This window comes from Coffea arabica, chromosome 5e, assembly GCF_036785885.1.
Source record: "Coffea arabica cultivar ET-39 chromosome 5e, Coffea Arabica ET-39 HiFi, whole genome shotgun sequence".
In the NCBI taxonomy this organism is placed as follows: Eukaryota; Viridiplantae; Streptophyta; class Magnoliopsida; order Gentianales; family Rubiaceae; genus Coffea; species Coffea arabica.
The window spans coordinates 35539048-35565815 of NC_092318.1; the positions used below are offsets into that span (position 1 = coordinate 35539048).

General features: G+C 36.7%; 2 protein-coding genes, 2 long non-coding RNA genes and 1 other non-coding gene across 6 annotated transcripts; 3 read left to right on the plus strand and 2 right to left on the minus strand.

Annotated features, from left to right (window-relative positions):
• Nucleotides 1-1600: 1600 nt before the first annotated feature.
• Nucleotides 1601-2902, plus strand: LOC140006978 (uncharacterized). The gene has a single exon (XM_072049648.1). It carries the CDS (start codon nt 1601-1603, stop codon nt 2900-2902), a length of 1302 nt encoding a protein of 433 aa, XP_071905749.1.
• A 2812-nt stretch (nt 2903-5714) lies between these two features.
• Nucleotides 5715-6429, minus strand: LOC140006513 (uncharacterized). The gene is made up of 2 exons (XR_011814174.1): nt 6139-6429; nt 5715-6032 (listed from the first exon to the last, which is right to left on the minus strand). It is a non-coding gene; the product is annotated as an uncharacterized lncRNA (long non-coding RNA).
• A 1831-nt stretch (nt 6430-8260) lies between these two features.
• LOC140006259 (uncharacterized) lies at nt 8261-10732 on the plus strand. The gene is made up of 3 exons (XR_011813894.1): nt 8261-8448; nt 9703-9765; nt 10384-10732. It is a non-coding gene; the product is annotated as an uncharacterized lncRNA (long non-coding RNA).
• A 6361-nt stretch (nt 10733-17093) lies between these two features.
• On the plus strand, nt 17094-20710 carry LOC113687716 (putative disease resistance protein RGA3). 2 transcript variants are annotated; one of them, XM_072048512.1, is made up of 3 exons: nt 17094-17588; nt 17760-20120; nt 20490-20710. In XM_072048512.1, the coding sequence occupies exons 1-2, from the start codon at nt 17265-17267 to the stop codon at nt 20103-20105; spliced, it is 2670 nt and encodes an 889-aa protein (XP_071904613.1). In that variant the 5' UTR covers nt 17094-17264; the 3' UTR covers nt 20106-20120; nt 20490-20710. The 2 variants fall into 2 exon arrangements, with proteins under 2 accessions (XP_071904613.1, XP_027061060.1); XM_027205259.2 differs by having other exon boundaries at nt 17096-20120.
• A 5681-nt stretch (nt 20711-26391) lies between these two features.
• LOC113688693 (small nucleolar RNA R71) lies at nt 26392-26498 on the minus strand. Its single transcript, XR_003448057.2, has one exon. It is a non-coding gene; the product is annotated as a small nucleolar RNA R71 (small nucleolar RNA).
• Nucleotides 26499-26768: the final 270 nt, after the last annotated feature.

Below are 26768 nucleotides of genomic sequence, written 5' to 3' on the forward strand. Positions count from 1 at the left end.
ATAGGTTATAACTGTCAAACAAGCGATGACAGTCAACTTCTCCTTACTGTGTCGATGACTGAGGTACGCCCGTCAATCACTACTCTAATTGAGAAATAATCTCAGGTATGCCCGTAAGATTTAATTCCCCAATTGCCTTACGTATTAGAGGAGCTCTATTCTAACTAAATAACACACTATCAGGGTTATTTTAGATTAACTTGCGTATTCCCCTGACACAACTCCAATCATGCCAGTTGTCACTATTTTAGAGCAATTAAACAATTTCGAATTTAACGCTCTAATTGGCATTAAGTTGCTAAACTAATTCAACGTCCGGACCCAGGATATTTAATTAATGAAACAACCATAAACACTATCAACAGAGAATATGCAAATACCAGTGAATAAGAGGAATAAATAAAATTAATTCGATTTCACAATTTTTAGATGAACCAAAGCCTCCGTTGCTCCTTGACTAGAAAAAGAGATTTAGTTCATCTCCGTTGAGGAAAACCCAAGCAAAATTCTAGAAGTAATTGTTGCATACATTGTCTTCAATTTCAAATCAAGGAAATCGATGGAATCAGCACCTGAAATTATTAGTTATGGTAGATATCTCCCAACCGCTACTGAGAGGAACTGTAGTGAAGGTAGATGGAACAATCAAATGGGCCAACTTAAAATATGAAAGATGCCCTGACTTCTACTACAATTGTGGTGTAAAAGGTCATAGTGAAAGGACATGTGTCAAAAGGTCCATAGCAGGTGTTGGAGGGAAAAATAATCAATATGGCACTTGGATGAGGACAGGTTTTGGGAAGAACTCCCTACAGAAGAAGCAATCTGCGACAATTTACAATTCTAATAAACATCATTGGAAGATGCAGGAGGGGGAGTGGACAGTAAAAGAAAGATCAGTAAAGGAAACTACACAAATAGACCAATCACTGGATGGTCCTAGCAATGACAAAGAGACAGAGAAGAATATGAGATCATTGACAAAGAGTAAGGAAATCCAGAATGATCAGATGAGTACAGATAGAGAGATTAGCAGGCCACATACTCCTATGGATATCGCAATTGATGGATATGACAGCTTGAATACAAATAATAGCCTATACTTAGAGGCAAAAAGAGATGATGGGGAGAATTCCAATGAGATGATCAGAACAGAAGGGGATGATAGGCAGGCTCGTACCAAGGAATTGGAGGGGTCAAACAGTAAGGTGCAGTTGATGGTTGGGGATAATAATGGAACAACTATAAAGCTCCCTTAAACTGACAAAACTAAGGTAGTGGTATCTGAGTTGGAATCTATGAGTATGACTGGTGACAAGGAGTTGAAAATGCAAGGGATTATAACAAGACATAGCAGAAGAGTACTTAAAGTCCTGACATTCCCAAGTAAAAGAAGGTTGCCTCTACAAGAATTAAATAGTAACATGAGTAAGGAAAGGATGTCAGGAAAAAGAAAAGTTAGTCAGTGGGATGTTGAGATGGAATCTATTGAGAGCAACAACCAGAGTGGTAAAAGGAACAAGCATGAGCTGATTGAAGTTGATGTAGGTGTTGTGACTGAGGGAGAGGGGTCCATCCCTATGTGGATCCCAAAAGCAATATGAGAGTCCTGGTGTGGAATTGTCAAGGAGTGGGGAGCCCCTTGACAATTCCCCATTTGAGAGAGGTGATCAACCTCTCCTCTCCAAATATTCTATTTTTGTGTGAGACTAAAAATCGCAGCAAGTATATGGAGAAAGTTAAAAATATCCTCAAATTTGATGAAGCAGTCATAGTGGAGTCCATGAATAGAGCTGGAGGAATGGCCCTTTTTTGGAAAGAAGAAATTAAAATAAAACAGGTCCTCAGATCAGCATTCACAAAAAAGGCCCAAGTGGAGGATCGGGAAAGTAGGAGTGAATGGTGGTTCATAGGTGTATATGCAAGCTGCGATGATCAGATCAGAAAACAGCAATGGAAAGTGATTCAGGCTAGAAAAGGTTTATGGGGTGAAAGATGGCTCTTGGATGGAGACTTTAATGACATTCTGTCTAATGAGGAAAAGTGGGGTGGAAACTGGAGGGAAGATAGGAGTTTTAAAGACTTTAAAGACTTCTTGAATGAGAACCAACTAATGGATATAGGATTTGAAGGACACCCCTGGACCTGGTGCAATAATTGGGAAAGTGAAGGTGAGATTAGACAAAGAATTGATAGAGGACTGTGCAACTATCCCTGGTACAAGATGTTTGAGAAAGTGAGCTGCAAACATTTGGACACGTACGCTTCCAATCACAGCATGCTTCTCATTGACACAAAACCAGGAAAGATCAAAAAGAAAAAAAGATTCTTCTTTGACAAAAGATGGCTCCAGAAGGAAGGGATAACTGAGGTAGTGAAACAGGCTTGGAGGCAAAGTGATGAAGGCACGAGAATGTTCAAATTGACACAGAAGATCAAAAGGTGCAGGATCTCCCTGCTGAGGTGGAAGAATAAGTTCCAATCTAACTCAAAAGAACATATTGAGAGAATTAAGAAGAATCTGCAGGAACTTAGAGAGACTGAGATGCAAAACAAGAATAACAGGATGCGATTCTTGAAAAAATCTCTAAAAAAGGCTTATAGAGAGGAAGAGATCTTTTGGAGTCAGAAGTCAAGGCTGAGTTGGCTAAAAGAAAGAGACAAAAACACCAAATTTTTCCATGCTAGTATTCAAGGGAGAAGGAAAAGGAATACAATCTTAGACATGCAGAGAGATGATGGATCTTGGACCAGAAGTGAAGAAGAGTTGAGTGCTGAAATTGCTAACTATTATAAGAATCTTTTCAAGAGCACAGAGGGAGAGAACTTGGATGAGATACTGGAAGGTATACCACAAACCATCACAGAAAGTATGAATAATAATCTGTTCTCTTCTCTATGAGTCCTGAAAAAGCTCCAGGAATAGATGGGATGTCTCCTATCTTTTTCCAAAAATTTTGGGAGATTATCAAACAGGACCTAGTTAGTGCTGTTCAAACATTTTTTCACACAGGTCATTTACTGAAATCTATAAATCATACCCTCATTTCACTCATTTCCAAAGTCAAGAACCCCACTTCCCTTGAGCATTATAGACCTATCAATTTATGTACTACTGTTTGCAAAGTCATTGCTAAGGTGCTAGTTAATAGATTGAAAGAAGTCCTTCACCTTTGTATTTGCAAAAATCAATCTGCATTTATCTCCGGTAGGCAAATTCTAGATAACATTATAATCTAGCATGAACTTTTGCATTATCTCAAGAACAATAGACAAGGCAAAGATGGTTTTATGGCTGTGAAATTAGACATGTCTAAAGCTTATGACAGGGTTGAGTGGAGCTTTTTGGAAGCAGTGATGCAAAAAATGGGATTCAACAACAAATGGAGAAGATGGATATCAGCATGTATATCAACAGTATCCTATTCCTTTACCATCAATGGATAGATAAGAGAATATGTGGTACCAGAAAGAGGAATTAGACAAGGTGACCCACTGTCACCTTATCTGTTTTTGATATGCTCTGAAGGATTTTCTAATCTACTTAGGAAATCTGCTGAGGAAAAAAGAATCACAGGCATGAAGATGAGTCGCTAGTTTTTTGTAAAGCAGATACAAAAAATGCAGCAGAACTTCGGAGGATACTACAAGTATATGAAAGGGGGTCAGGCCAACTAATCAATCTGGAGAAATCTTCAATATTGTTTAGTAGGAATGTGAGCCAGGATAGGAAAAATGTAATATCCCAGGCAATGGGACACATCCAACTAATCAATCAAGGAAAATACTTGGGTCTTCCAATGGTGGTCACAAGATCAAAGGAACAGGTGTTCGGATACATCAAGGAGAATATACAACAAAGACTCCAAAGCTGGAAAAACAAACTGTTAAGTACTGCAGGGAAGGAAGTTATGTTGAAATCTGTGTCACTAGTAATGCCAACATACACAATGTCTTGCTTCAAGTTATCAAAAAAACTATGCAAGGAAATACATTCTAGAATGGCAAACTACTGGTGGGGAGAAGTTGAAGGGAAAAACAAATTACATTGGTGTTCTTGGAGTAAAATCATGTTGGATAAGAAATCTAGTGGACTGGGGTTTAAAGAATTAGGAGCCTTTAATAAAGCACTGTTGGGGAAGCAAATATGGAGCTATTAACTCAGCCTAATTTGCTGGTTAGTAAACTCCTAAAGGCGAAATATTACCCAAAAGAATCCATATCCTAGTGCAAAGTCCGAGGAAACGCCTCATGGATTTGGAAAGGCTTGATGGAGGCAAGAGAACTACTAGAGAATGGAGTAAGAAGAAGAATTGGTAATGGCAAAAGTACAAGAATATGGAAGGATAGATGGATCCCAGATAGCAGCCATGGAAGGGTAACAACACAAAGACCACCAGGATGTGGATTGCAGAAGGTAGAGGATCTGATCATTCAAAGAAGGTGGAACAGGAACCTGATTTTTAGAAGTTTCAATAAAAATGATGCTGAAAAAATACTGAGCATTCCTATAAGTTTAGCAGACAGAGAAGATAGCAATTTTTGGATCCACAGTCAGGATGGCAACTATTCCGTCAGATCAGGATATAAACTCCTATCGAACAAAAAACTGGAGCAACAAGGTGATGATCGAGAGAAAGCCAGTACAAGCTGGAATGCAAAGAGCAAGAAGACATGGACACATATGTGGAAACTTAATCTTAAGCAAAAGGTGAAGATATTCTTATGGAAATGTTTGAACCAGGCTTTACCAGTAAGAGAATCTATCACCAACAGAACTAAGATTGGGGATCCAATATGTAGACAATGTGGAGAGGATCGGGAGACAGTGGAACATGCTTTACTCAACTGCAGATGTGTCAAACAAGTTTGGAGGATTGCCCCAATACAATGGTCTGGAATTCATGATCAACAAGGTAGCTTCATTCGATGGTGGTCTATAATTGCAGAAGCAAGGAAACGACCAGATGGAGATGAACACTTAGCTCTTACTGCTAACATCCTCTGGCAGATCTGGAAAAGTAGAAATGATGGAGAATTCAATGACAAAAAACAACTCCCATGGCAAACAATTCAAAAAGCTCAGGAGAAATGGTTAGAGTATAAGGAGGCCACAACAAAAGCTTCAAGAGTGAGCTCAGAAGCATTAGCAATGCAGGAGACTTCATCTCAACATCAGGAAGGAACAACAGGCGTAATAAAGATAAGATTTGCCATACATAAGAGACAAGACAGTCCGGACATGGGGATTGGAGCCACAGCAATGGAGGATAACCAGCATCTTATTAAGAGCTGGGCAGCTAAGGATAGAAGCACTGGACACTATCACGTTGATGAGCTGGTAGCTATTAAATTGCTAATGAGCAAAGCTCTAATGCTAAGGTGGAGGAAGATTGAAATGCAAATCCAAAACAAGCAAGCTCTCAACTGCATTTTGTCTAGGAAATCTCATGATATAAGACAGGCAACCTTGATGGAGGACATTTATCAATTAAGTTTGTTATTTCAAAAGTGTTCCTTTTGCCTAGTTAGTAAGGATGGTAATCATATTTGTGATAGAATTAGCTCATATGCTATAGGCATATTCGAAGATGAGGATGTTTAATTCCTCAGTGTCTTAGTACACTGCTTTATTGTGTAATCGAGCCTTTGCTCGCAATTGTTAAGTTTGATTAATCTATAAAATCACTTATCGTTTTGGAAAAAAAAAAGAATAAGACGAAAAAGTCAAGATCCAAAGTATATTCAAGAATGTCTGCTATTCTCCTATCTCCTATTGCTCCTTGTTTCCCTGCTATACGGCTACTAGGAAAGAAAAGGAAAAGGGTCCTAGTCTTTGTCACTTCCTTCCTCTTTGGAAACTACTCCAAGAAGAAAATGGAAGTGTCCTCCTTTTACTTCAAGTCTGCCACATTTTTTCCACTGGATAAGAAAATAGAGTTGAATTAGTCTCCACCTTATTAACTGCTACTCAAACTCTTCTGCTAACTACCGTCAAATTGGTACCTTTTTATGGTATTTTGTTCCACTCCCTGCAATAAATACAAATTTCCAAAAGTGAGTAGAATTTAACAATTAATCCACATTTGGTAAGGTAATAGGAGTAATTAATTATAAAATAAATGATAAAATTGCAACCTATCATAGAGCTTCAATGATAAGAAAGTACGGTCAAATCAATGAGGCCAATAATGGAGAATCCACATATAAGGGATGCCCCCAACGTGTAATGCTAAGAAGACTAAACATGCGTAAATGAGAAAAGATGTTCAATAGTGGCAAAAGGCGGAGGAGAAAGATGAGTAAGAGGAGAGACGAGGAGTCGACGACGGGAATATAGGTGGAGGCAGATGAGGGAGTATGGGAGGAGGTGGAGGAGGAAGATGTGGAGGAGAAAGAGGCAGAGAAATGGTGGTAGGTCTGTGCTAAGAGAGAGAGGACTTATATTTTTTTGTTTCATTTTTCATTGATTATATAGAGACCTATTTTACTAATTTAATTCATCTACAATCCGGGTACGAACCCAATTAGGGGGTGAATTGTGGAATTAGAATTATAATTCTCAGATCTTACTAAAGAATTGAATCTGTAAAATTGAAGGCCTAGAAAATTTGAATTAAATTCTAATTCTCTAGCATTGATAGTGTCCAAACTACATATTATGGAATTGGGTTCCAATTCCAATTCTAAGTCTCCAAAAAGAACCAAACACACCTTATAAGTGTTTTTCACTTGATTGACTTATAATCAATGTAAAGTGCGCAATTTAGTTGGGCTAGTTACCTAGTTTGCCAGTCAACTTACAAGCAAGAATCCAATTATACCAGTACGACTAAAGTTAATATTAACTAAATTGGACATGATTCCCAAGGTGAAATTGAGTTAATAACTAGTATTGTGAGATCTGTCCCACATAGGACGAAAGGAAAAGATGAGTAGTTTGGGTTTGAACTCGTGACTCCACTCAAGAGTCATTACACCAGTCCAAATCCAATCAACTTGCAAACAATAATCCAATCATGCTAGTATGACTAAGGCCAATATTAATTGAATTGAACGTGATTCCCAAAGCAAGCTAAAGTTGAGTTAATAACCACGTTCATGAGATTCGTCCCACATAGGACAAAAGTAAAGGATGAATACTTTGGGCTTAAGCTCGTGACTTCGCTTAAGATTCATGAGACCAGTCCAATTCCAATAAACTTATAAGCAAGAATCGAGTCATGCTAGAATGACTAGGGTCAAAATTAATTGAATTGGACATGATTCCCAACGCAAGCTAAAGCTGAATTAATAACTAACACTGAGAGATCCATCCCACATAGGACAAAAGGAAAGGATGAGTAGTTTAGCTTTGAACTCGTTACTCCGCTCAAGAGTCATTAGACCAGTCCAAATCTCTCATCAGAGCAAACCTCACATGGTCTGGTCATATGCAACATCAAGTAAAGGTTTGGAGAATGATATGAAAGATGCTTTTGATGCTGTGGAAAGAGCATCAAGTAAAGGTTTGGGGAATGACGGGAAAGAGTGTTGAGAAGAATCCAGCATCAGAATTTTTGAGGAATTTAGTTCAATTCATTTCAGATAGTTGATAGATTTTTTAGGCTACAATTAACACTTTACAGGCATAGTTATGATGTAGTAATTAGTACTTTCGATTTTCAATTCATTCATTGGCTTTTCTTTTTTTTGGGCTTAGATATTGTATAGGACACTAGGTAGGCATCTTTCTTTTTCTCGTCCAAATAAATATGTTTTAATTTAATTACCTTTATAGAAGAGTTGCGAAGGAAATAGAATATGAATCTCTGATTGAGAAAAGTTGGAAGTGTGAGAACCCAAAAATTTTCACATTTTCTCAGCATTATTTTATTTCTTTGCCTACATTTTATACTTTCCTTGGAAATATTAAAATTTCTATGCATTTTTACAAGCAAGTACAGTTTTAAATTCATTTTCCTAGTATGAGTTAGTGTACGTTAATTTGAAGTGCGTTATAGACGTGGGACCCGCTAGTACGATATAAGTTTGGTGACTAAGTGATTTTTGTACTAAGTGTTATTATTATACAAGGTGCTAGAGGATAATTAGAAGTTTGTTATATGATGTAACCATTGAAAGCCAAAGGATTAGAGAAAACACTAGAAGGGCCAAGTGTTGCAAACCCATTGGACGTTGGACTTTGACCTAATTTTCACCTTTACTAAAAACCAAATTTTGACCAAAAATATCTTCATTTTTCTTGCTTCTTGGCCGACTTTCTTGAGGGGAGAAACAAGAGAGAGCTCTTCAATTTCTTGCTTCCAAACTTGCTCAAATCTTGAGTTTTAGCCAACCAAATTTGAAACTACACCATACAAGTGCTTATTAAGGAAGGTTGAAGGGGTTGGTGGAGTGATTGTGGGAGGAAAGATACTAAGCTACCATTTTTCTTGAGTTTCCAAGGTATTTTTCCAAGACCCTCCTCTTTACTTCAATTAATTGCTAATTAGTGGTTTAAAGTTGTAGTTTTGGTAGTGGTTGTAAGCTAGAAATGTGAAATATACCTTGAATCCTTCAATTTCCAGAATTGAACTCCTTGAGTACCCTGTTCTGCCCGGTTCTAGTTCACCATGTTAGAGGCCGAATTAGGCTTGACATAAAGAATGAAAGTTGTATAGAATGATGTTTTATAGTTTCCTGCAAAATTTCAGCTCAATCGGAGCAACGTAGCCTACGAAAAGACCGAAATACCCTGACTGCCCTAGGTGAATCCAGTGATCAGTTTTGAATATTTCACCAATCTGGTCGTGTCTTTTCACCATGCTATGTACTGAACTAGTATTTAGCCAAAACATGAAAGTTGTAGTACTATATCTTAGATTTCCAACGCCCCTGAGAACGCCTTAATCAGACTTCGGTAGCTTGAGTTATGGCCATTTGAATGTAGTGCAGTTAACTAGCCTGTTGGTAGGAATCCGGTTCTGTAAATTGGGAATATGACTTGGATACACTAGAAACTGGACTAAGTGGTCTTCATCAAAATTGTAGCCCTCTTTCTTAGATTCGAAACGGTATAAATTACACCTCAATCCGATAAGTGTAGCCTCAGTTGTGTCCGTTACGCAAAATAACGTCAAATCTGTCTTTTGTTTCTTGACTCAACCTTCATTTCCGCACATGTTCCTAGCTTGATTTTGTACTTGTATGACTTGGAGCCTATGGAATGGCTATTGAAATGAGATGATTTTGTGTGTGACTTTGGGATTGATTAAGGAAAAGAATGAAGCCATAAATGGCTGGAAAATAGGTAAATACAAAGGGCGTGCTGCCCCAATTTACGCTCGAGAACTAGGTCGATATACTTGCGACTTGAGTAAGGCTTAAGAGCGAATACCACGTGAACCATCTAGGGTATTTACATCTTCTTTTATCGAGGTATATAAGTTAGAATTCGTCCGAAACTTGTACCCTTGGAAAAATGAAATTTTCGACTAATAGAAATACGTTTTCTTTGTCACTTCGACTCAAATGGAGATTTTAAAGTTTTACGAGTCAACATAGGTTTTACAAATATTTTACTTATGTCCTTTGGTTTCAATGTACTCTTTTCACTACCAAAATCATATTTATACTTTGTACTAGTACGTATTCGAATTTTCTTTGAATCACTTAAATCTTTGATGGTTGAAGCATAATGTGTTCTTTTGATTATATTAGAGTTCCTTGGTGATTGAGGGTGTTATCCGAAAGGATACTTTGGACGTTATTTTGCGTAAATAGGTGAGTGTTCTTTGTTTGTTATGTTTCCATGAACTATATGATTTGTTGTGGATATTTGATTAAATGATAAATGTTTGTTACAAATGAATTTTGCTAGGCGAGTGTATAATTTATCGCACTCGACCTAAATGAAATGTGAAATTTTCAATGTTTAAGTGATTAAATGTTAGTTGTGCATGAATGTAAGCCTCTTATCTGAACTGGGTCCTGCCCTTCGTTACTGATCGACTCGAGCCAGAAGCGGACTCGGTCGGGCGATTTAGTGACCCTGGGTGAACGTTTGGTATACTCGAGTATTACCTTGTAATCTGGTGGAGCCTGGCCAACGTCCAGGAGGGGGTGAAATGAAATGAATGAACGAATGTCAATGTAAACGAAGGGTTTTACTTAACAAAATGCATTTTCAAATGATTGGAGGAATAAGGAAATGAAAGAAGAATGAATGAATGGCTCCATGTGAGCACGTATCCTTTTAATGAATGTTATTATTGCTTTATATTGTCATGTTTCTTAAATTACTTGCTATCTATGGTTATGTATTGAACTTATTGTTTGTTTATGTGTTTGGAACCTCACTGAGTTTTTAGCTCATTCCGTTAGTTTTGTTTTCCTTAACAGGGGACGCGAGTAAGGACGAGCGCTCTGTATAGACTAGGTTAGTCTAGTTCTTTTGATTCTTTTGTAAGGATTCTCGCCCTAGCACTTGGCAAGGGTTGGATGTATGAGGAATTGTGAACCTTTGTATATTTGAATTTTGTAATTCCTTTGGAGATAGGAACGTATATAAGTTTATGTTTTCAGTTTGGGATCGGTATTCGCTTGTTTTGTAAATTTTATCTTCAATTCCTTGAGGTGAATGACTGAATCCCGGCGAGAGTTGGGCAGGCGGTCCGCCGAACCCTTTGGTTCGCCTTAGGGTAAGGTGGGGCCGTCACAGAAAGAGTCTTGGAAAGATTTAGTATTTTTTTTTAGTTAGTTTCTTTTTTTTTTTGATATATCAATTGTCTTAAAGTAATATCATACTACAATTTGAATGCCCTTTGGAGTAGAGCTAATTAATTTAATTCTTTTTGTTATATCTTTTTTCCAAGGACTTTAGATTCTGTTTCTGTCATGTTCAGTTGTGAGATTATTTAGCTCTCAGTATAAAACAAAACAGGCGGTGGGCTTCACTTCTAGAATTCTCCATGGCGGATAAATATGATTTGAATTAAGAACAGGATGAGTTTTATTTTAGTACTAACGATTTTAGGTAGCATGATTGTAACAAAGTAAACCCAGTTGATGTCAATGCTAGGTAGAAAATCTACATCATCCTTGAACATATCCCTTTTGACAAGTTAAGGAGCTAAAAACAAAACGAGGGAGATTAAATTAACCATAAGGTTGCTTTTGATACTTGATAGAAAAAGGCATGAGCCGGCTAATTTGAAATACTTGAGGAAGCTGCTGTGGACTTACGGGGAAAGCCAATTAGTACACAATAATACACCATTTTTTAGAGATGGAAATCTGCAAGTGGAGTTCGGTAAGACACTGCGGTTATAATTGTGGGTTCCAGGCATCAAAATAATGCAACATAGATTATTCAAAAATATATAAGGTTGATTGGTAAGAAAACTTTTTATACAACTGCAGGAGAAGATGACAATGTGGTGCAGCTAGCATAAGGTATGCAGCAATCGTAGTTTAGTGCAGATTAGGTGTCAGATGAGAAAGTAATTTTGTGCTTTCTGGGCTCATTCCAATATGATTATGGTTAAATGCCACTAACGGAGCATGTGTTTTGCATGTGACCGCGAGATTTTTTATTTAGATAAAATATAGAAAAGCCCCTTAAGGTTAAGTGAATATACAAAAAAGTCATCTATAGTTTCAAAACATACACTCCGGTATCTCGTGGTTTGAACTAATTTAAAAAAGCAACGAAAATCGTCAGAATTAATGGGTTTGAAATACACGCGCTTCTTTTGCAAGTATTTGTATCAGAAATAAATAAATTTTTAATTGATATACCCATTGCACCCTTAGAGTTATAATACAGAAAAATTCCCTTTGGTTAAGCAAATCTATAGAAAAAGTCCCTTATAATTTCAAATCATACAATCCAGTACCTCATGGTTTGAACTAATATGAAAAAAAGACAAAAATCACTTAAATTAAAGAGTTTGTGGTATCTTGACATGGAAAATAATTTTTTAAATCAAAATTTTTAGATAATATACCTATTAAACCCCTTAGAACTCATACAATTTTCAAAAACAATCCAAAACTGTCAAATACAACTCACCTTATTTCTATACATAAAATAAATAAACAAAAGTTTCCCAATAAAACTCACCTTGTTTCTATACACAAAATAAATAAACAAAAACTTTCAAATACAACTTACCTTATTCCTATGCACAAAATAAATAAATAAAAGTAAAATATAACCATAGAGGGCTTTTCCATAGGTTGGCTTAATCACAAGGGATTTTTCCATAAGTTTGCTTAATAGGATGGTTTTTAGAAGGTCTTTTATTACTTATATATATTAGGCAACTCGCTTGCATCAACCCAACAAAGAATATCATTCAAATTACATTGTTTAAGATATTTGTCTACTGCTAAAACCCGACCAAAATATATATGTCTATTTGTGCTTATAGGAGTCAATATGGCAAAATTGTCACCATCAATCAGATATCTCTCTAATATTCTGTCATTATTTAACAATTCATATACTTGAATAAATTTTTCTCTCTCTTCTGTCAAGTTTTTCTGGCCTTCTTGGTTGATTGACCAATCAAATCCTTCAATCTGACAACCCGTAGCAATGAACAAATTTGACAAGATTCCTCTCCGATCTGTATTTTCACACTCGTAACAATCAAACAATTTTAGGACCAATCTTATGACCAAATCCTTCACCAACTACACATTTCAGAGCTAAATTTATGGTCTAATTCGATTAACTAAATATTTTTCGACAACTTTATATCCTAATTCTCTCACAGTAGAAATGCCCAAGACTAACCTCATAATCTAGCTCTAATACCAATTGTAGAACCCAAAATTTTAGGATTCTAATAATAATCAATATGTGCAAGGTTACAGAATTGAAGGGATAAAACAAACACTCAAAATATATGTGGGAGAGAAGAAAATAATCAACTCACAATATTACTAAAATTTCAAACAATGAAGAAAGTTACACCATAATAGAAAACGTGACAAACTCTACTAGATTCTCTCTAGAAAACACCCTAAATAACGTCCTATTTATAATTTACCAAATTTGTTTGGAAAGAAACCACTTGCATGAGAAATTACTAAATAAAACATAAATTTCTAAATTGCACAACTATTAAAATCTAACTCCAATAAAACTAATAAATAAACAATTTTAGATTTGGTTTAGTTTGCCAACACTTTTCTTCATTAGAAATTCCCAAACAAGTTGACGATAAAAATGTTAGGAAGAATTAAGGACATAGGAAAAATTGAAGAAATTAAGACTCTACAAATTCAATACGTGGAAATCCATAGAAATTTTTTTTGGAAGATGCAAAAGCATTAGTAAACCAAAGAAAAGTTTTTGTGATTCTGTGCTACAATCTTATAATTTCCAGAGAGAGTTGCAGTTTTAGTCTCTAATGTTTGGTCTATCTGCTAAATTGGTCAGTGACCCATCTTAAAGTGATAATCCATCTTTATGAATAAACAATTCAAAAGTGAATTAAAGAATGATTAAAGGTTAAGGGTTGCTGCTTAAGCTTCTCAATCATAGCATGCAGTGATTGGCATTTGAGGTGGGCATAAGGTGTAAACTGACGAGGGAAGTTAACAAATATTCGTAGATCCTATGCAGACTTTATTGTTGTACATACAAACAAATCTTAATTCTGAAATAAAACAAATATGATTTAATGGAAAAACATTGTGAGGATTTACATCATTTTACTTTTTATACTTGAGGCACAATAGATTCATTCTATTCCTTTGTGCTTCAGTGTATAGTGTATACACCTTATGACAAAAAATATAGTAAATTTCATTACATAAATGGTAAGATTCAATATTAAAAAGGTAAATTCTATTAAGTATTTAAAACTTACCATTTTGCAAGACAATCTTACAGATTTAGTTGGAAAAGTTACATATACTTTTGGATGAATTATTTAATTCACAAAAACAGGGATGCAAAAGGTTCTAAACTGTTACAAAAGGAAAGAAAACCGGATGTTCAAATCAACTCCCATTGTTTTATATTAAGTCACCTAACAACATCGGTATCATACCATTGTCCAAGAAACAAATGATACTAATGACGCCAGCACAACCTGCTCTCAAAAAATGTGTAAAAAAAAATCTCAAATGATACTAATCACAAGTTGAGACCCTCCGCTTCTTTGGAAATTTTAATTAACGGGCAATGGGCATTGGAAATGGAGTATGTGATCCTGTTCGACGTTGTACTTAGTCCCGCAAGTTCTAGAGATGGCGCTCGCTGAACATGGAATAGAAATATATATAATATCGTATTCATTGAACATATTCGCAAATCATAAAATATATCAATCATGTCATGTCATTTCATAAACATAACTTATAAACAAGTACATGTAATATCCATTTCTGAGTGCTCAATCTAGAGATTGAACCCTTTCTAAGAGGGTGATCAAAAGGTTTCGTGATTATCCCTTGATCACATAAAATAACATAAGTCAATCGGTCGGACTCTATGCTAACTCCCATGGCTAACATAATATCACATATTAGGACTATAGCCCTACCATCTATTTTTTGATTGTTTAGAGCTCATTTCATACATCATATGCATTTTCATTTATTTCATGAAAATATGCCACTGGTTTCGTAATTCCATGCTTGCAAAACATTTCAAATAAGTATACACAATCCATTTCTTTATATATCAAAATAAAGCTCTTACTTGAATAATATTTATATTTAACATTTCGAAAATACATAAAGGTAAGTATCACTTATCTCAATCTGCTCGATTGAAGAGATTCTTCATATGTTCGTGAACTCGCTCCAAACCTATAACCATTGACATATATAACCTAATTAGCTCGTATATCCGGTTCTTAAAGTGCTTATTTCTATGTTGAATAACCCTAAAAAACATTCTTGGACATTCTCTAAAATGTGCTCATATATTTTCCCGAAATAAAAGATTTTCTGCTTTAAAAAGTTTGCTAATTTAGACAGTTTACCTTTTTAGACAGTTTCATGAACAATTAAAAATAAAATCCGCCAACCATGTATGACCCAAATTACCAAGGTGCAGTAGACTGTGTGTTTTTATCTATTCTTTGAATTCGCGCATCTGGTAAACTAATAGTTCCGTGGCTTTAACCAGATCTCTTGGTCTCTTTTGTTCCCTATTTTTTTTTCTTTTTCCTAAAAATTTCTGGATGTTTCATCGGTGTTGGAAATCAGTAATACTACTGATACTAGTTAAATACTTTTGTCTTATTATACTAAACCTAGACACGTCAGAAACAACACTAGTATTGATTGCAAACTTCCATGCAGAAAAAAAAAAAAAAAACTCTGTATAACAACACCAATATATAGATGGTTGGCTTATACATTCATTCTAAATTTCATCACTTCAACCGAAAGAAATAAAAAATTTTATCATGATAATAAAATAATCCGTCCTATGTCTAAAACCATATAGAGAAATCGATCCTAAATTTCAAAGCTTGAGGAAGAAATTCTACAAGAAAATTAACAAAGGTTCAAGTCTTGCGTACTCTCAACTCCAGGTCAAATTCCCAGTCATCTTCTCACCTTACATCTCTTGTTCTCTCTGTTTCCCTAGACGATGCAGGGTATTTTCCTAGACGATGCAGACACACAAATTCTTCTTATTCTTGGCAATTGATGGATAAGAAAATTCAGGGGAAGTTCATTTTGATAATGGTTGGTAAGTCACATAACATTCTCCCCAACTTCCTCCCACTATCCTTAAAACTACCCACTAACCTTAGTAGTTGGGATATGATAAATTAGGAGTGCACTAATAATTTAACACAACATGTTTATTAGTAACTAACTACCACTACACAATAATATTTCTTGTGATAATATATATTTATCTATTATCAAATAATATCTATTTATTTGATAATTTTGCAATATCTTTGTCAAAAAATAACCGGGTATTACACAACGGCAATCGAAGGTCTTCGCTTAGATGGTCGCCGTCCATTAGAGGTTTCGTTTCTTCCCACTTCTTTTCTCCCTTTTCTTCCCTTCCCTTCCCTTCGTATTTTCATTCCAAGGCTTCTCTTTTTTGATATGCTATTTAATTCGATTTGCATTTTGTTCCAATATCAGATGAGACAGCTGCGTGCCGAAATAGGGGTGGTTGCCAGATCTGATGGGTGCTCTTAGAGGGAAAGAGTGTGTGAGTGTGTGTAGATGATACGCAGTGTGGAATACGTGGAAAACGCCAATGGAATGGAATGCATTTTGGGTTTCATCTGATCGATGCAGCTCTGCTCTTTTCGGGACCATCGGTGCCTTAGCCTATGAGCTTGTTTAGAGACTATTATTTGAAGTTTTCATATGGAACAATGGCTAAAGTTCCTCTCAATCAAGCATTTTTTTAGGACTTTTTTCGACCCGAAAGCTTCCAGCTGGTTTTGTCTAATACTTGCTGTGCTTGCAGCGCTGCTGGTTATTGCTGCTGTGTACGGTCCCAGAGCGATATACATTGCCCTCTTCACTTCAATCCCATGTTTTTTTTCTTTCCTAATTTTAGTTTTACGCCAGCACCACATGCACATGTCCATCTCTCGAAAATTGATAGTATAATATTATTGTGTGGCCCAATTTGAAATTTTGAAAGCAAACAAAAAAGGCTAAACAAATCAACTGAAAAGGTATATAAAAATACACAAAGACTAAGAGGTAGTTGATGAATCACTTTCAACTTTCAAGAGGGAGAAAGGAAGGGAACGAGTGACGTCAAGCATGGAGGCGCATGGGATCAGTTTTTTAGGCTGAAAACACCAGAAAGAAGCACAAGAGCTGGGAATGCATGTGGAAGAGAAGATTCAGCTAATTTTTAACCCACCAAGGGGAGAAGCAGCTAGGAACATGGATCCGCCCCATTCCAATTGGGTACCCTTTCTTTCATGTCATGCGATGCAGAGATACAATAGTATCTTGTTGGCCAATTCACTTGGTTGGGAGCTGACAGTGGGAATGCGGATCCTCTTATTACACGTGTACCGTCTAAATACGTAGCAATAATTAAATAAAAGTTGACTGGGAAGGCCAGCAAGAAAACGCCTATATAACAATGCAGCAGTATTTGGGAAAAAAAAAAAAACAATGCAGCAGTAGTCCTTAATTAGTAACCACTCTGGTTGTTCGCCTTTGCCCTTTGTATCAAACTTCTGTTTGCAACAAAACATCCTTTCCAAATCCTCGCAACATTTTATTGCCGATACTCCTTGTACCTCAAAAACAAAGCAATGGCTGAATTGTTTATTCCAAAGATAATAGATGTACTGGGTGATGTTGCCGTGAAGCAGCTTGGGGAGAAGGTCAACCTGGTGATGGGGGTTGAAGAGGAGGTGGCAAATATCTCCTCTAAGTTGGCAACCATTGAAAAAGTGCTGCATGATGCAGAGAGACGAAGGCTGAAGGACAGAAGTGTTGGAATTTGGCTAGAAAAACTTGAGGACATAACATATGAGATGGATGATGTGCTGGACGAATGGAACTTCATGATTCACAGAGCAAAGAATGAGGGAACTAATCAGAATGCCAGAATGCAGCCTACACTGCGGAACAAGGTTCGTTCCTTTATCCCATCCCTTTGTTCTTGTCTCAAACAAGTTCCTGTGCGTAGTGATATAGCTCAGAAAATAAAGAAAATAAATGGACAGCTAGAATTAACTTTGAAAGAGGCAGATCAATTCAAATTTATTTCAACTGGGGGGATTCCTGATTCTCAAGATTTTCAGCGAATTATGACTACCTCAATCATAGACGAATCAGAGGTCTATGGTCGAGCAGCTGATATGGAGAAGGTTCTTGACCAAATTTTGTCCAAGAGTAGTAGTCAAGGAAGGGATGGGGTTCAAATTATCTCTGTAGTAGGGGCCGGGGGTAGTGGAAAGACCACACTCGCCCAGCTGCTCTTCAATAATGATAAAGTGCAGAACCACTTTGAACTTAGAAATTGGATCTGCGTATCAGATCCCTTTGACCAGAAAAGGGTCGCGAAAGCTATCCTTGAGAATGCTGGAAAAAGTTCTCATGAAGCAGAGTTGGATCCGTTGATCCGACGAATAAAAGAAACTTTTTTCGGTAAGAGATTCCTGCTTGTCCTAGATGATGTCTGGACAGAGGACGACTCAAAGTGGAAACCTTTCCAATACGCTCTCAAGGATGGGGCTCTCGGAAGTGTAATCTTGGTAACAACAAGGAGTCATAGAGTGGCCACAGTGGTGGGATCGACTGATACTCACGACCTAGGCATGATCTCTCACTCTGATTGTTGGCGAATAATGCAAAGGATAGCATTTGCCAAAAAATCAGGGGACTTGTACAAAAAGGTGGAAAGAATTGGGCAGAAAATTGCAGAAAAGTGCAAGGGGTTGCCACTTGCTGCGAAGACTATGGGAAGCCTGTTACGGTTCAAAGATACCGTACAACAGTGGCAGAATGTTTTGGACAGTGAGATATGGCAATTGGAGGAAGCAGCTGTGGAACTTTTCCCTCATTTGTATTTAAGCTATAACGAGTTATCCCCGGAGCTCAAACGTTGCTTCTCATACTGTGCTGTCTTTCCCAAAGATCATGATATAGTTATAGAAGAGCTTATTAGGCTGTGGATAGTACAAGGTTATGTTCGTCCAAATCGAAGAGGTGAGCGTTTGGAGCTGGTGGGTCGTGAGTACTTCAACAATTTGGCAATGCCTTCCTTTTTTCAAGAAGTACGAGAAGAATATGAGGTTACAAGGTGCAAGATGCATGATATAGTGCATGATTTTGCACAATCTCTCACAAAAAATGAATGTCATGCACTTGATGGAACTCGAAGAAATTCATCTAGTGAAACAGCACGTCATCTAACAAGTTTGGAAGGCACTAAGCAGGAGATGTTTAGTTCTCGAGTCGTTGATTTTGGAAGGCTCCGGAGCTTTTTAACTTTTCCAGGTGGAAGAGTAGTTCCCCAAAATCTATTCTGCAGTTTGAAATGTGTGAGAACTCTGGCTTTATGTGATTGTGAGCTAGCTGAAATCCCAGCCGAGATCGGAAGGTTGATTCATCTTCGGCACTTGGACTTAAGTGATAATCCTTTCATGACACTGCCAGAAGCTATATGTGATCTATATTATTTGGAAATTTTGGATATCAGTTTTTGTAAAAAGCTTTCGTGCCTTCCTCAAAGGATTGAAGGCCTTGTACACTTGAGGCACCTTTTCAATCATGTGGCCCTTGAATTACGTCAAATTCCACAAGGACTCGGGAAGCTGACGTCACTTTGTAGTTTGACTCGGTTCATCGTCAGCAGCAACTCTAATGTTTTGGCAACTTTGAAGGACCTGAACCAACTGGAAAGATTGGACGTTTATATTGATGAAGAAGTAGATTTTAGGAGTGCAGAGCTCGAAAAGAAGGTCAATATGCGTGAAATGAATTTGTACTTTAGCTTCTTGACCCACTTTATAGAAACTCCAAGTTGCATTGAAACCATGGAACCACCTCCAAACTTGGAACGACTTAGGCTAGATGACTGTCCAGGAGCACAATTACCAAGTTGGCTTGTGACAAGGTCTCACGCCAATAACTTGACGAGGCTAATTATTGCTAGCCCCTGCAACATCTCATCCTTGTCTACCTTGTGGAAGCTATCATCCCTAGAAGAGCTTGTCCTTGAGGAAGCGGAAAAGCTGGAATGTTTGGGTAAGGAATTCTTCGGAGTTACAAAAGCACTACATGAGAATAGTCTTGATGCTCTTGATACATTGTCAAACTCCGAGTCATCATCCTCAGCTGAAGCAGTGGCATTTCCGAATTTGAGAAAATTACATTTTTATACCTTTCACAATTGGACAAATTGGGAAGACTTAAGTGAAGATGATGAAGAAGTTGTTGTCTCTATCATGCCGAGCCTGGAGGAGCTAGAAATTTATGACTGTGAAAAGCTTGAAATTCTACCACGTCGCATCCTCGGAAGGATATCATCTCTCAAAAAATTGGATATTTGGCATTGCTCTAAGTTGGGGGATCGATACTCTGACAAAACAGGAGATGATTGGAAACAGATATCACACATTCCTCAAGTTCACATATCCAATTAGTATTAATCTACTCAGGTATGGTTATTCACACATTTTTTTATGTATCTATCATCTTTGAAGTCAAATAATTGCTCCTTATAGAATTACAACAAACGAAGGCCTGCTTTTTGTTTGCAACAAACAAATAATTACTACTTGTAGAATATGACATATGCTTAATAATGAATCAAGTGTTAACAGAGCCATATGTATAATGAAAATATGAATTATTCATCAATAGTTTAGAATGGTTTTTTTTTATTGAGAAAATGCAAGTCATTAACTAGTAAATACAACACTAAATTTCTAACAATATCTGACTATAAACCCTTGAGTTTGGAATTCCATTTATGTCTTGTCTTTTTTCCTTCTTTTTTTTTTTTGGTTTTGTGCTTTGTTTTCCAGATAATGCTCGTTGATGGCTCAAAATGAAGCTACAGCAGAAGGCATTGGGGGATCAACCTCTACGTCAATTTTTCACTTGGGTTCGTGTAAAATTTCAAATAATTGTAAATAATGGTTGAAGAGGCACATCCACTTGCTTTGTTCAAAATCATTTGTTGAAAGCATCTGTAACCTCACCAATTTCCAGATTGAATTTCAAGTGGTTACTCAACCAGTTTTTATTTCTTCTTTTTTTTTTTAAGAAAACAATAATGTCATTAATGCAACCACACACAGTACAAAGTCCGGGACCAACCCTTCCCCAGGAATACAAGCACAAACCCCCTGCCCCTCTCTAGGCAACCCCTACTGCCGGTATCTATGAAAATTCGGAAACCCAGATGCATCTAAAGAAATATCTCCCCTCACCAACCTAGGTAATGCAGTATAGGCATCATAAATTGCAGTGCCCCTAGCCTCCATGCCAACATTAGCCAATTTGTCCACCGGTCTATTTGCCTCCCGAAAGCAATGAGACACGGCGTCGAAATACCGTCTATATTGCTGCAGATCTAGTAGCTCCCTCTGCAATCGCCATGGGCACCTAACCTTCCCCTGAATAATGCGGACCAACACCAAGGAGTCAGATTCCAGATGCAACTTCACGAATCCATAGGACACACCTAATCGAACACCAAAAAGAAGAGCTTTCATCTCCGCCTGAAGACTTGTCGCCTCCCCGAAACAACACGAAAAACCAAGCAGGAATCTCCATCATAATCCTTGAACAATCCCCCACCGCCACTCCTCCCCGGATTACCCCTCGAACAGCCATCTGCATTCAATTTCACCACCGGCTGAGGCGGACATTTCCAACAAACCACCAGTCTTTATTTCTTCAAATTATCCATATTCCAAAATTGAATATCGTCCTTTGTTTATTCACTATTATATATGTTCAATACTTAGTTGAAAATATGCCTTCCCCATCCCTACTTCCTAATCATACCCCTTCCTGATAGAAACAATTTTTAAAAAATAATTGAAAATTTCAGACATGTAACTAGTTATCTTCAAGTTGATTGAAGATAAAATAGACTTTGACGCATCAGAGTTCATTGTATTTATATTCAACTCCAGTAGTAAGTTATATTTTGATTCTTTCTATAAAGGCTGTTAAATCATTTAATCCATAAAACTCATATTTTAACTGTGAAATTGAGCAGCCCTAGCCTAATGACTTTCGTAATTGAAGTCACTTTCTCTCAAGTAGACACTACCTGATCAAAAATTCCATCTCTCGAGAAACAAAATTGGTACTTCCCGTTCAGCTTCCAGAAAATCGAAATATGAAACAATTCCCAAAGAAATAACAGAACCTTGCCCAATGCTACTAGATTGCTACTTAAGTTACCATGCTTGACAAGAAACTGGCATTAGTTTCACCAACAAGTTTGCTTACAAATTGACAAAAATCCCTACAAACATCAAATTAGAAACCAACGCAGTGCATGAGAGTATCGAAGAAACTGTTCTATAAGGTTTACAAAATCCCAACAAATATTCCATGTAACCTAATGTAGCCCACGATTGAATGCATGCAGGGAATTACAACACAAAATCTTTGGACTAAGGAATCCTATTCTGCCCGCTGAGAAGGGTTCAGAAGAGAAGAATTACAACGGTACAAAGCTCTAATGTTGGTTGACAGCACCTGAATTTGAGATGGTGTTCAAACAAAGAAGCCATTTCGATCTGCAATACAATTCAAACAAGGAAACAAATTCATTCTTGGTATTGGATCATGAATAGACATTATTAGAGAGGAAAATGCATATCAGGACTATTTACTTCTAAATATATGGTACATTATTTTGTTAGACCCAGGATACAAAATGAACATCATGCCATTAAATATGCTATGACAGCAAAAACAGACTCTTCCTGCGAAAGTTTCTTACTCATAAGATCATGACCTAAAGAAGGACAAGATTATGAGCAATGATCAATCAGAATTTGATTTAGAAGCCTACCGATAACTACATGCACTGTCATAAACTAGATCCAACTCGGAACTAATAAAAGCTAGATATTTTAGAGTCCTGCTGAGAAACTATGGTTGGGAAACCACCAACATCACAGAGATCCACCAGTGGTCGTTATGGAGTTCAACCCCTTATTTGCCTTCTAACTCCCATTTTTAACTTGAGAAATAATGCTTTTTGGACGATTGATACCTTACTGCTTAAGTAAGAAGCTGCTTTCCAAGCATTACTATTGGCTGTATTCTACTAAATTATATTGAGAGAAGGCCTGTTACAAGGGCAAAATCCAGTAGAGACAGAGGCAAACCATAGTCTTAAATTGGTCAAATCACCCTTGTCAAGTGGATCCAAATATTTGATTTGACAGAACACAAACTAGATTCTATCTACAAAGCAAACAATTCCCTATACAGCAAATAAATACTCCATGGAGTAAAATGACAAGAAAATGAAGAGACAAGAAGAAAGTAACTCAACAAAATGAAATTGACTCATCACCAGCTCGATTGAGAGCCTGCATTTATCATAATGTAACTTTAAGAAATGGGGTACCAATGAGGACACTTGTAGAATACTGATAAAGATCAAGGCGGCAATTTCCATCAGCATAGACATTTTACAAAATATTAGCCATAGGATGATTATCATACACAGCAACATGACAATTATATGATGAATTATTAACACCCATGAAAAAAATAAGTATAGGAGATCAGAAAGGTCAACCATGAGTTTTCAACAAGTTGTATTAAGCAAAAGAGAAATTTCATGAATTTACCAGCTCCATGTCATCACAGGTCAAAACACCAAATATGCAAGGAACACCTGGAATTCATTGAAAGGAAAATTAAGCATTTCACCACTGTGAATGTTTTGAGACTGCATTCCATGGACAAAATTGTCTGCATTTGAAACAAAAAATGAAGTTATAGGTGTGCACACAAACAAAGCAAGTTGATGATTCCTATACACCTCAAGTACCTGTTATGAGGTACGTACCCGTAAGTTCCTACGCTAAACAATTTTCTCATCTTCTGACATTTGAGAACATAAGAACCTCTACTTCTATGTCTATGAGCACAAAATGGGAAAAACAGGTACACCCGCTATGCATTGTACTTATTACAAGTCAGACAATTTCAAAGTGGTTCTAAGTAGCAATAAACCACGAACATCTTTCAACAACAAAAGATGTGTCCTTTTAACACAAAAACAATCTGTCAACTAGGCAAAAATTTCCATCACAGCTACCACCTATGGATCAATAGTATATGATAAGAGTTTATTTTACGTATTTTTAAGTGCATTTTATTAGTTAATTTTGAGTTGATTATTTAGTTTTATAAATAAAATAAAGAGGTTTTTGGTAAAATTATATATTTTTGGTAAAAGTGGATAATATTGCATTTCTATTGATTTTAATGGTAAAAACTTCATTTTTATGCAGGAATGATGATTCAATCACCAAAGGATGTCAAATGAGGTAAAAAATAGAGATTTGGTGATGAATTCAAGTGGCAACAAGAAGAATGAAGTGAAAAAACGTTCAAGTGAGGAAATGCAATACAAGTCAGTTTTGACACTCTTCAGTATTTTGACCATATCTGGAGCTACACTTATCGGATTGAGGTGATCTTTATACCATTTTAAAGCTAAGAAAGAGACCTACAATTCGTATGAAGACATCGAAATCCATTTCTGCCATCTTCATGGGCAAAACGTTGGAATACAGAAGCTGCATTCTGTGGTCGGAAGTTAAAACAGAGGTTTGAACAGGTGACAGTATTTCGATCATATCTCAGGCTACAAAGCTCCGATTTGGATGATTCGTGAAGCATTGGAAAGCTAACTCAAAGGGCTACAACTTTTGTGTTTTGCACAAAAGCTATTTTGGCCTTTATCAATGAGAAAATTTCAGTTGAAATAAGGCCAGAGTGAAAACGCGAGTAGACAAAACGCGAGTTTATGCCGCGTTTTGTGTAGGCGCGTTTTATAGCCGAAATTCTGCAATTTGACTCAGCCAATTCTCTTGTGTTCATACCACTTTCCAGCTATAAGATGCAAGGGAATTCGGTGCACATGATTCAGAAGACAAAAGGGCAAGAAAAGTGGCTTATTTTCAAGTCAAAAATATTGGTTTTTGACTATGCTAACAAAGTGGAGATTTGGGAATCAAAGGATAGAATTTGACTTGGAAAAATGGAGCTTTTGAGTAGTTTTTATGCAGAGACATTGAGAGGGGTCAGGGAGAGACGTAGCTAGCTTCTTACAGAAAAACATATTCTCTCTACCTAGGAATTGCAAGAAAAATTGAGGTTTCATCTTGTAATCATCTAAGTTCAAGACAAAGGAGATTTTTGGAAGGCTTCACCATATCTTGGCTAAGACTTTCTTTACTCTTTTTGTATTTGTAATTCATGATGATTTACATTAATGAAGTTATGAGTGTTTCATCATTCATGAGTAGCTAATTTCCTTTATCTAGGGAGTAGATGAAGCTTATGGCCAAATGATATGAAGTGATTGTGATTTATGCTTGTTATGTCTTGTATTAACTTATCTACTTGTGTATGTTGGATTACTTGTTGTTGCTTGATCACCAATAGCAGGTTTATAGTTATTTTTATTCATTGAGAAATGGTAAAAATAATGGAATGACACAAGTAGAACTTGAGTTGTATATTCATGAGAATAGAAATACATTCAAGTGGATGAAATCTGCATTTCATGTGTGAATAAGAACAGATTTAGTATTTACCAAGAGATTAGGACAAACTAATCTGTTTTAACCCATTATTATCATGAGAATGTGATTTTGGTATTTCTGGAAATGAATCCTTGGTTAAACAAGAGCAGTAACAAGTGTTGAATTAATTCATTTTAGATCTTTTGTGTCATAAGTGGAATCTACATCCCTAGATCTTAATATTTAGTGAATTCTACTCCCCTTGAGATATTGCAATTTTCTAGTTAAGAACTCTTGTAGTTGAATTTAATTCTAAATTTTCTGCTTAATTTTATTGTGAGTCTAAATAATAGAGTAAATTAGTATCTAATAATTGTTTTAAATTGCTCCTCGTGGGATCGACCCGATACACATCTCGTACTACAATTGCGACCTGTATACTTGCAGTCCAACGGGTGTAAATTCGGAATTAAACTTGCACTTAAAGTAAAAACCCGTCAAGTTTTTGGCGCCGTTGCCGGGGAGCGGCAATATTAGAGCCTAATCATCTTTATTAATTTAGACAGCTTTATTTTTTAGATTATATTTAATCTTATATTGTAATCAGTTTTTTACCATTGAAGTTGCATAATATCCCTTATTTCTGTTTGTAGTGTATGCACCGGGAGTCTCGAGAAGTCGCACCTTTCGATCCAGAAATTGAGAGGACACTACGTAGACAAAGGAGGCACACACAACAGCAAGAGGAACAAGAGATTTGGCAACCGATAGAGGAAATTTTGATAGAACTACCATTTTGAAGAAGAAATGGCTGAAAATGAAGCAAATAGGCGAGTTCTACGAGATTTTGCTCTCCGGGAACACAAGGATCTCAAACGAGCATAGCAAGGCCTACGGTAAATGCTAACAACTTTGAGATTAAACCATCACTTATCCAAATGGTTCAACAATCTCAATTTGGAGGTAATGCAGTAGAAGATCCTAATACACACTTAGCTATATTCTTGGAAATTTGTGATACAATTAAAATGAATGGAGTTAGTGATGATGCTATAAGGTTAAGATTGTTCCCATTTTCATTGAGAGTAAGGCCAAACTTTGGCTACACTCTCATGCTCCTAATACTTTCACCGGATGGGATGATTTATCAAGAGCATTCTTGAATAAGTATTTTCCACCAGGTAAGACTGCTAAGCTAAGAATGGATATCACTGGTTTTAGTCAAATGGAAGGAGAATCATTATATGAAGCATGGGAAAGGTTTAGAGATTTGTTACGGAAATGTCCACACCATGGACTACCCGAATGGCTGATTATACAAATCTTCTATAATGGTTTATCTTTTTCCACTAAAACTATTATTGATGCAGCCGCAGGTGGAGCTTTAATGGGTAAATCACCCCAAGAAGCTCAGAATTTGATAGAAGAAATGGCCGCAAATAACTACCAATGGGCCAATGAAAGAGGTAATACGAGACGTCACGCAGGTATGATCGAAATGGACACTCTCAATATGCTGAGTGCTCAAATGAATAATGTGATGAAATTGCTAAGTAGACAAGGTGGAGT